This window comes from Macaca nemestrina, chromosome 1 (genome assembly GCF_043159975.1).
Source record: "Macaca nemestrina isolate mMacNem1 chromosome 1, mMacNem.hap1, whole genome shotgun sequence".
NCBI classification, from domain to species: Eukaryota; Metazoa; Chordata; class Mammalia; order Primates; family Cercopithecidae; genus Macaca; species Macaca nemestrina.
The window spans coordinates 81,078,279-81,087,105 of NC_092125.1; the positions used below are offsets into that span (position 1 = coordinate 81,078,279).

The 8,827-nt window shown below is 39.5% G+C and overlaps 1 protein-coding gene across 1 annotated transcript; it reads left to right on the forward strand.

Moving 5' to 3' along the window:
• Positions 1-999: 999 nt before the first annotated feature.
• Positions 1,000-5,835, forward strand: LOC105493459 (family with sequence similarity 177 member B). Its single transcript, XM_011761135.2, has 4 exons — positions 1,000-1,548; positions 1,844-1,910; positions 4,294-4,391; positions 4,751-5,835. Exons 1-4 carry the CDS (start codon positions 1,375-1,377, stop codon positions 4,886-4,888), a joined length of 477 nt encoding a protein of 158 aa, XP_011759437.1. The 5' UTR covers positions 1,000-1,374; the 3' UTR covers positions 4,889-5,835.
• Positions 5,836-8,827: the final 2,992 nt, after the last annotated feature.

An 8,827-nucleotide genomic window follows, 5' to 3' on the forward strand; every position in this document is an offset into this window, starting at 1 on the left:
GATGGACATTGAGTTGACCCCAGTTTGGGGCATTCACAAATAAAACTGCTACGAATATTTCCATACAAATCTTTAGGGAGACATATGTTTTCATTTCTCTTGGATAAATATCTAGATGTGAAATTACAAGATTTTATGTTTAACTTTTAACAGCCCAGGCATAGTGGCTCACATCTGTAATCTCAGCACTTTGGGAGGCCAAGATGGGAGGACCTTTTGAGCTCCGGAGTTCCAGACCAGCCTGGGTAACATAGTGAGACCCCATCTCTATAAAAAAATATTTTTTTTAATTAGCCAGGCTTGGTGGCACACACCTGTGGTCCCAGCTACTCAAAAGGTTGAGGCAGGAAGATCGCTTAAGCCCGGGAGGTCAACGCTGCAGTAAGCCATGATTGCACCACTGCACTCCAGCCTGGGCGGACAGAGCAAGACTCTGTCCCTGCACCTGCCCCAAAAAAATTTAGGCCAGGCACGGTGGCTCATGCTTGTAATCCCAGCACTTTGGAAGGCCGAGATGGGTGGATTACTTGACATCAGGAGTTTGAGACCGCCTGACCAACATGGTGAAACCCTGTCTCTACTAAAAATACAAAAAATTATCCAGGCATGGTGGTGAGTGCCTGTAATCCCAGCTACTCGGGAGGCTGAGGCAGGAGAATCGCTTGAACTCAGGAGGCAGAGGTTGCAGTGAGCCGAGATCACGCCATTGCACTCCAGCCTGGGCAACAAGAACGAAAGTCTGCTTCAAAAAAACAAAAAAAAAAATTAGCCATTCTGGTGGGTATGTTATGATATCTCATTATGATTTTAATTTGCATTTCCCAAATGACTAATGACATTCATCGTCTGTATATCTTTATTAAATCTCTACTCAAATATTTTGCCCATATTTTAATTGAGTTATTTGACTTTTACCTATTGAATTGTAATCGTTCTTTACATGTTCTGAAAATAAGTCCTTTACCAAATATATACTTTGCACATGTTTTCTCCTGTCTGTGTGAAGTCTGTACTCTTAACCATTTCCTACATTGCTTCTCATTATTTATTGAAATAATCAAGAAACTTCTGCAGGGCAGTGACCCCTTCCTTCCAGCAATTATGGGTTTTAACGTTAACAAAAGGTAAGAAAACCCTGTTGACACTTTTGTTTGAAGACTGAAAGTTCACATTTTCACTACTTATCAAATCTCTTCCATTTTGGTACAGAACAGAACAATCCTTTTTTGGATTTGAAGAATTGATGAGGTCACAACTGTGATTACCTCTGAATTCTGTCTTTACTATCCATTGAAAATAACTAGATAACTCTCAGCTCTGGGTAACTTGCCCTAAGGTGCCCTGTTTTTAATTTTCTAGTTGTTTTGTTTCATTATGGAGATAGACGGTTTCCAGCAGTTAGACCTAGAGAAGAGTGTACCTTCCAAAAAGACGACTCCTAAAAGGATTATCCATTTTGTTGACGGAGACATCATGGAAGAATATAGCACAGAGGAGGAGGAGGAAGAGGAAAAAGAGGAACAGAGCACAAATGCAACACTTGACCCTGTAAGCTTAGTATATCAATATTAGGGAACATGGTGAGGGAGGCGGTGAATGAACAAGAGATTGAGCCAGATAAGGTGTATAGAAAGAATAGCTTTAAGCTAAGTCCTTGGTCTCCTTTTTTGCTTTCTAGATCCATGCGTAGGCAACTTATAGTTTTAATCATCTTAGTCTCTTCATCTGTGACAGAGAAAATGGAACATATTACGTACAGCATTTTGAAATCTCTACATTAAAACAAATCTGCAGTCACCATTCCTCTTATTAATTACTCTATCTCGATTTCTTCTTTTTTCAGTCTAAACTTTCCTGGGGACCCTACCTGCGATTTTGGGCAGGACGGATAGCAAGCACCTCATTTTCTAGTAAGTAGTGCTAAGGTTATGTTTTTTCTATCCTAAACAAATACATATATATCGATAGGCCCTCAGAGTTATGTGGGACTTCCAATTGTGTAAGCCACTCCATCGCGTCCTGAATAAGTGAGATCTGGGCTAAGCTTTCATTCCCAAAGGCACAGAACCTCGCATCCTCAGGCAGACCCTTCATCTTTTACCAACTCTCATCAGGAAATTCTTATCTCGGCCCAAATGTTATCTACTTCTAAAGTTCCTACTTATCTTTCTTAGAACCATACAAAACTGGTCTAGATGCATCTTTCATAGGACAAAGGTTCCCATATTTGAGGGCAATAATCAGTCCTCCCTGGGTTGACTCTTCACCTAAATATACTTCCAAGTTAAAAAACAATTATTGTTGTATGACACAGTTCTAAGCTTCTAACTTCCCTAAACATAACTGCTTTATTATAAACATGAACTTTATTGATCCCTTTTAGGGGCATAATGAATGGGCTAAGTGAATATTTATAACAACTAAAATACTAAATCTTATTTTGCTTGACTTTCACCAATTTTTTTAAGACATAGTTGACAACATCTAATTACTCATTTCCTTCTAACTTGCACATCTTGTGAATATGATAGGAAGGCAAACTACTTTAAGAGTCTGAGAAAATAGAAGCTGTATTAATAGCTCTTAGAAACTGATCTTCATTCATTCATTTAAAAAACATTAGTAACTGTCTACTATATGCTCAGCACTGTGCTGGACCCTGGGACACAAAGATGAATGACAGTCTCTGCTTTCAAGGGACTCAATATTCAGTGAATCGTATAGACCAGCAAACATGCTCGCAATTATAATTTGTTGTCACAATTGCCAGGGTAGGAAGTGCATAGGGACTCTGACCTGGAAGACTCGGGCATGCTGACATATGGAGGAGGCACTTTAAGAGAGCTATGGAAGTGTGACTGGCTAAGGCTAGCTTGAGGACCATGAAAGTGACCAGGAGTCTTTAGATTACAGTAAAAAGTAAAGATGGGGTGATTTAGGCAGATAGTATGAACCTTCAAGAAATAAGTGCTTTTACACAAGCGCAGAGGGTTAGTGATTTGGAAGTTACATTGAAAATCCCAGTGAATACTAACCCTACCCTGACCATAATATGTTAACAGAAAAAAAAATTGCTGTCTTCCAGAGAGCTCTCTACACTTAGGTTAAGGCAAAAGGGTTTGAAAAGATATGTTTTAGAGGGAGAGAATCAGAGAAGATTAGGCTGGGTAAAAGAAGCAAAACTCAATATGGGATTGAGAGTATGGAGAAGCAGAGTGATTTGCATGTTGGGTTTTGATTTAAGATTGCAGGGATAGGATGCATGGTGAGCCTAGCTTCCTTGTAAGTTCCAAACAGAACTGCAGTGGTAAAATGCTCCTGACTGGAGCTTCAAGATTGTAGTGGAGGCATAAAAATGCTAGCAGTCAGTGCTGTGGTCTCTCTACACAGATAGTTTGTCTGAATGGAGCTAGAACCCAGATGACACTGGTAATTAACTTTTTCAATTTAAAATTCTAGTAGGTCATAAACAGGAAAGCTTCCTAAGATTTATTTTAATATTAAAAAAACCCTATCTTCTACACATGTACTAGACACTGCAGCAAATAAACAGGACAAAGAGATAGCATATTAATGAAAAGATAAGACATATTTTAAAATAGCATCATTTTGATGCCCTATATGAGCAATATCCCAAGAGGTAGAATGAGTCAGAGGAATCAGAAAGTCCTATAATTGGGGGGTAAGAGAAGGCTGTCAGAAATCCTGTAATTGTAAAGGAAAACTTTTCTAGGAGACATCTTTAGGAAACCACTCATTATTCATGCTACGCCTTTATCCCTGACTCTAACAATCCCAGTGCTGAGCCTGCAGGCCACCTTGCTACTGAAGGCAGACAAAGAAGGCCTTAAACATCTTCTGAGAAGTCTGTCTGGATGCATGGAAGAATTACTGATGTGGGTCTTGGTAACACTGGATTGAGTTTGGGTTTAATTTGAAATATACTTGGAGAGGATGTTTAGCTGGTATGCATGGGGATAATGAGCAGTACCTGTTCTGATTGCTCAGGACCCATGCTATACCTGTTGTGAAAATATATTGAAAATCTCTCCTGATATATACATCTGGAAAAAAATAGTTTATATATGATCCCATATAAAGATAGAAGATTTGACAAATTTCCTTTGAATCCTAGAATCTTTGAGAGGCCAAGGCAATTGAAATGTTTTGTCGGCCTTGAAGTTAGGTATAGTAATAGGTCATTTGCAGAGTAGTTTAAACTCTGGGCATCTCAACTGATGCGAAGCTATAGTTAGTAATTCAGTTTATGCAAGTGCTTGTTCTTTCTTTTAGCATGTGAATTCCTTGGTGGAAGATTTGCTGTCTTCTTCGGTCTTACCCAACCCAAATATCAGTATGTGTTAAATGAGTACTATAGGATACAAAACAAGGTATGTGACACTCTGATGGAGGCAAGGGGCCTGAGATGGGAATATTGATTGCTCCAACTTTAGGCCAGTATAGGAAAGTATTTTTCCCACCTGGTCATCACGCACTACAGTTTCACTCAGCTCCCATAGTCAGACTGACTTATTTTTCTTGTTCTCCTTGCCCCAGGACACTTCTTCATATTTGCCTCACTCCTGCGAAGTTAGGATGCCATGAGCTGTGTTGTAGAAGAAGGTAGTTGGGTGTGAAGCCTGAGATTGCTTAAAGTAGAAGCTTCTTACATGGACATTATATACAAGAGGGGGAGTTCAGAGGTCTTTGTTTGTACAGTTAAACATTTCCTTATTTCTCTCCAAAACAGAAAAGTGACAACAAAAGTGGAGGGAATGGATCAAAGACCCAGGCAGCTGAGGTTCCTAATGAAAAGTGTCACTTAGAGGCTGGGGACCGAGAGTATGGAACCATACAACAGGACACAGCAGAAGCCACTTCTCAGTGAAGCACCTCATCCAGGGAAGGTCTGGTGGCAGATCCTAGCTCATGATGGCAGCAAAGACTATAGTTTCCCTGGATCTCTGTTCCTTGGCCATTGATTACCATGGCAACAACACCAGAGGTAGCACTTCTGAGCCAGATCCGAGCCTAATCTCCGTGTAACTTAGTCTCAAGCATCCAGGAATTACAAGCAATAATGAGAGTAATTTTTGACACTTTCTCAGAATAATTTTTATATGCAAGCCACCCCACCTCAACTCCACCCCAGTGATACAAGTCCAATGAGTACTGACATTTGCATAGTAGCATAAATGCCTTAAGGAACTTTGGGACTGGGAGTTTTTGGCTGAAATCCTCTGTCATGGGATGAGGGTACAGTAAAGAAGCTCTATTCCTCAGAAGAAAATTTGGGTACCACAAAGTCTAAATAAATCCCCTTTCAGGGTTTGACATAGGCGTGTACTTCCAACAACCATCCTGGCTTAGTTGGGGATTGCTTTACAATAAGTAAACATTGCTAATAGCTCTGTTATAAGATCATTATCAAGATCTTTGAGAATCAGGTATATCCCTCCAAATTAAAACAATCAATAAATAATATACGCTCTAGAAAAAATATTTTCAATGGATTATTTTCTTATTCATTTGTCAAGAAATTTTCAAAACCTGGAAAGATCAAACATGGAAATCATTGTTAGATAACACAGGGTGTGTCAGCCAAAGTAACTGTGATACATTAATAGCAAAAAACAAAAAGAAAAAAAGAAAAAAAACACAGGGCCTGCAGTAGTAAGATATGAGTTCCAGTTTCACTTCTCCCATTTACTAGTTGTGTTATTTGAGGTGTCCAGATTTCTGAGCTCCAGTCTCCTTTGTAAAATAGGGGTGACTTGACTTTGCTTGTTATTGTTATACAGAATTATGAGAAATAATAATTTATTGTTGTTTTAAGCTTTGGAGTGGTTTGTTATGCAGCCATATATAACTGAAATTGTAGCTGTAAAAGAAGAGGAAGTTGGAATTAATTTAATATGAAATCAAAGACAAAAGTAGTCCTGGAGCATAAGGGGTTGTTAGTTGAATATAGTAGGATAAGACAGATTATGCTGCACAGACACCTCCAAAATCTCAGTGTCCTAAAATAAGAAAGTTTATTTCTTTCTCTTGAGAAGTCCACTGTCAGTTTAGGTGGCTTCCCAGACAGGTGTTCTCCATGTGATAGCTCAGTGTTGCATGCTTCTTTGATCTTATGTTTCCTCCATACTGTGATGTGCTTTCGGGGTTGCTGGAAAAAGAACAGCATGGAGAGTCAAGCAGTGGCAATCAATATCTCCACTAAGAATGAATCATGTCACCTCTGTGTATGTTTCTTTCACCAAAGCAAATTACATGACTATAATTAATTTTACGGGAGTCTGAGCCTCCTAAGATAGCTGAGAAAAGGAAACACTCTCTTCTAATGGCATAGGAGCTCAAGGGTTAATATGATATTGATTTAACCTCAGCTCTGCTGCCTCTTTGTAACCCAGTAGCCCTGTGCAAGTTACTCAACTTTTCAACATTCTCAGATATAAAACAGATTTGAGACAGGAAGCAGGAAGCAAATATAATTTGAACCATCTTTGTGCAACAAAAAAGAATTTTGGGGAAAGTACACTGAGTTATCAAATGGATGCCAAGGGGAGATTAGTCTCAATAGGATCTGAACAATGTGACAAGTAAGCACCCAACAGATACTCTCTGTCCCTCTCTCATCTTTCTTGCACATGAGGAAGATGCCCACTCTACAGCTCTTCATAACTCTTCTGTTCAAGTGACTGATACACTAGTCTTTCGTCCCCATTTCAAAGTATAGTGGGAATAGAATCTGTTTCGCTTCTTTTTGTCAAGTATCACTCTCTAATTCAATCAACTGTGGCCAGGGAGATGGAGCCTTGTAGTAGCAACATGGTTATGGGACCTATTTCTGGGTAAGGATGGTTCTCAGGAAAAGGAAATTGAGGTGAGCTAGGTAGGTATCCCATGACTGTTTCATGTTAAAATTAAGGAAAAGCATGTAAAGCTGTGGCTCTAATTAGATGCTTGAGTCATAGTATCAATTATTATTATTAATATTGATGAGGTTAATTCTATATGTCAACTTGATTGGGCCACAGGATGCCCAGATTAAACATTACTTCTGGGTGTATCTGTGAGGGTGTTTCTGGATGACATTAGTATTTGAATTGTTGGACTCAGTAAGTGGGTTGCCTTCCCAATGCAGATGAGCATCACCTAATCCACTGAAGGCTTGAATCAAACAAAAGGCCAAGGAAGGAGGAATTCGCTCCTTTTTTCTGCCTCACTGCTTGAGCTTGGATATCTCATCTCATTTCACCTTCTTCTGCCCCTGGACTGGGATTTACTACATTGGCTTCTCTGGTTCTTACGCCTTTTAACTCAAACTGATTTACATCACTGGCTTTCCTGGGTCTCCAGTTGGTGAATGGCAGATTGTGGGACTTCTCAACCACCATAATCGTAATGCATTCAATTCCTCATAGTAAATCTCATTGTATCTATCTATCCAATTATTTGTCTATCTACCTATCTACCTATGTCTCCATAAATCTATCCTATTGGTTCTGTTTCACTGGAGAACCCTGACTAATACAACATTGAATGAGAATCCTGGTTTCATGGATTCTGAATGACTTGTCCCCACTGAAGAGTCAGTCTTAGTTCTTCATCTGACATGTTCTGTTAGCCCAGTGTCAAGGCGAAGTAAATCTGAAGGTTTTATCGTATTGCAGAAGAAGTGACCAAGTCTAGCAGTCAAGCATTTGTTACTTCAGTCAAGGGTCCGGTCATACTAACGATCTATGCCTGTTTACTTACTATTTTGCTTCAGAATCGCCCTAGGAATGGACTGTTTTTGACTTTTCCACTTTCCTTTTTGTTTTTTTTTGTTTTTTTTTTTTTGAGACAGAGTCTTGCTCTGTCACCCAGGCTGGAGTGCAGTGGCGCAATCTCGGCTCACTGCAAGCCCTGCCTCCCAGGTTCAAGCCATTCTCCTGTCTCAGCCTCCCAAGTAGCTGGGACTACAGGCGCCAGCCACCACGCCTAGCTAATTTTTTGTATTTTTAGTAGAGATGGGGTTCCACCATGTTAGCCAGGATGGTCTCTATCTCCTGACCTCGTGATCCACGCGCCTCAGCCTCCCAAAGTGCTGGGATTACAGGTGTGAACCACCGCACCCGGCTGACTTTTCCACTTTTCTGAAGAATTATCCACTTCTTGAATATCCACTTATTGATGATTCTAAGGAACCAGGTGGGCTTTTCCCTTTCAGACACCCCTCTCTCTCATGAGAGAAAGAGGGCTGCTCTCCTTTCTCTTTCTTTTGCCCATTAAACTTCTGCTCCTAAACTCAAAAAAAAAAAAAAAAAAAAAAAAAAAAAGAACTAGGCAAAACAAAGTGTGATATTTGAACTGAAGAAGTGGATTTTTATCTAGCAAATGTTATACTCTCAATTTAATTTTCTTTTTCACTAAAAGAAAAGATTCTCTTATGGTCAGTGACCGTATGCAAATCAGTTGAATCTTGAGCAAAATATAATAAAGAGGACAAATGGAACCAAACAACCAGATCTTATCAGACTGTTCCTGCAGGATAAGTCCACGGTTTCTTTAATATTAAAATTAATTCATTATTTAATATTAATTGGACATCTACTGTGTGCCAGTTTTTTCTTTTTGTTTTTTTAAGGTACTATCAACCAAACAGACAAAAATCTCTACTTTCCTGTTGGTCCTTAATTCCCAACAGATAAATTATTAGGACATTCAGTCTTTGTATGGCCAGCCTCTCAGATGGTCCTCAACGATCTCCACTTCCTGCTATTCATACCTCGTGTAGTTCCTTCTCACACTGCACCAGGGTGATTTATGTAACCAAAATAAT

Excerpts from the sequence above, each read along its gene's own strand:
- LOC105493459 (XM_011761135.2), top strand. The coding sequence starts at position 1,375 with ATGGAGATAGACGGTTTCCAGCAGTTAGACCTAGAGAAGAGTGTACCT. Across the intron at positions 1,549-1,843 it reads CAAATGCAACACTTGACCCT|TCTAAACTTTCCTGGGGACC; the intron begins GTAAGCTTAGTA and ends TTCTTTTTTCAG. Across the intron at positions 4,392-4,750 it reads ACTATAGGATACAAAACAAG|AAAAGTGACAACAAAAGTGG; the intron begins GTATGTGACACT and ends TCTCCAAAACAG.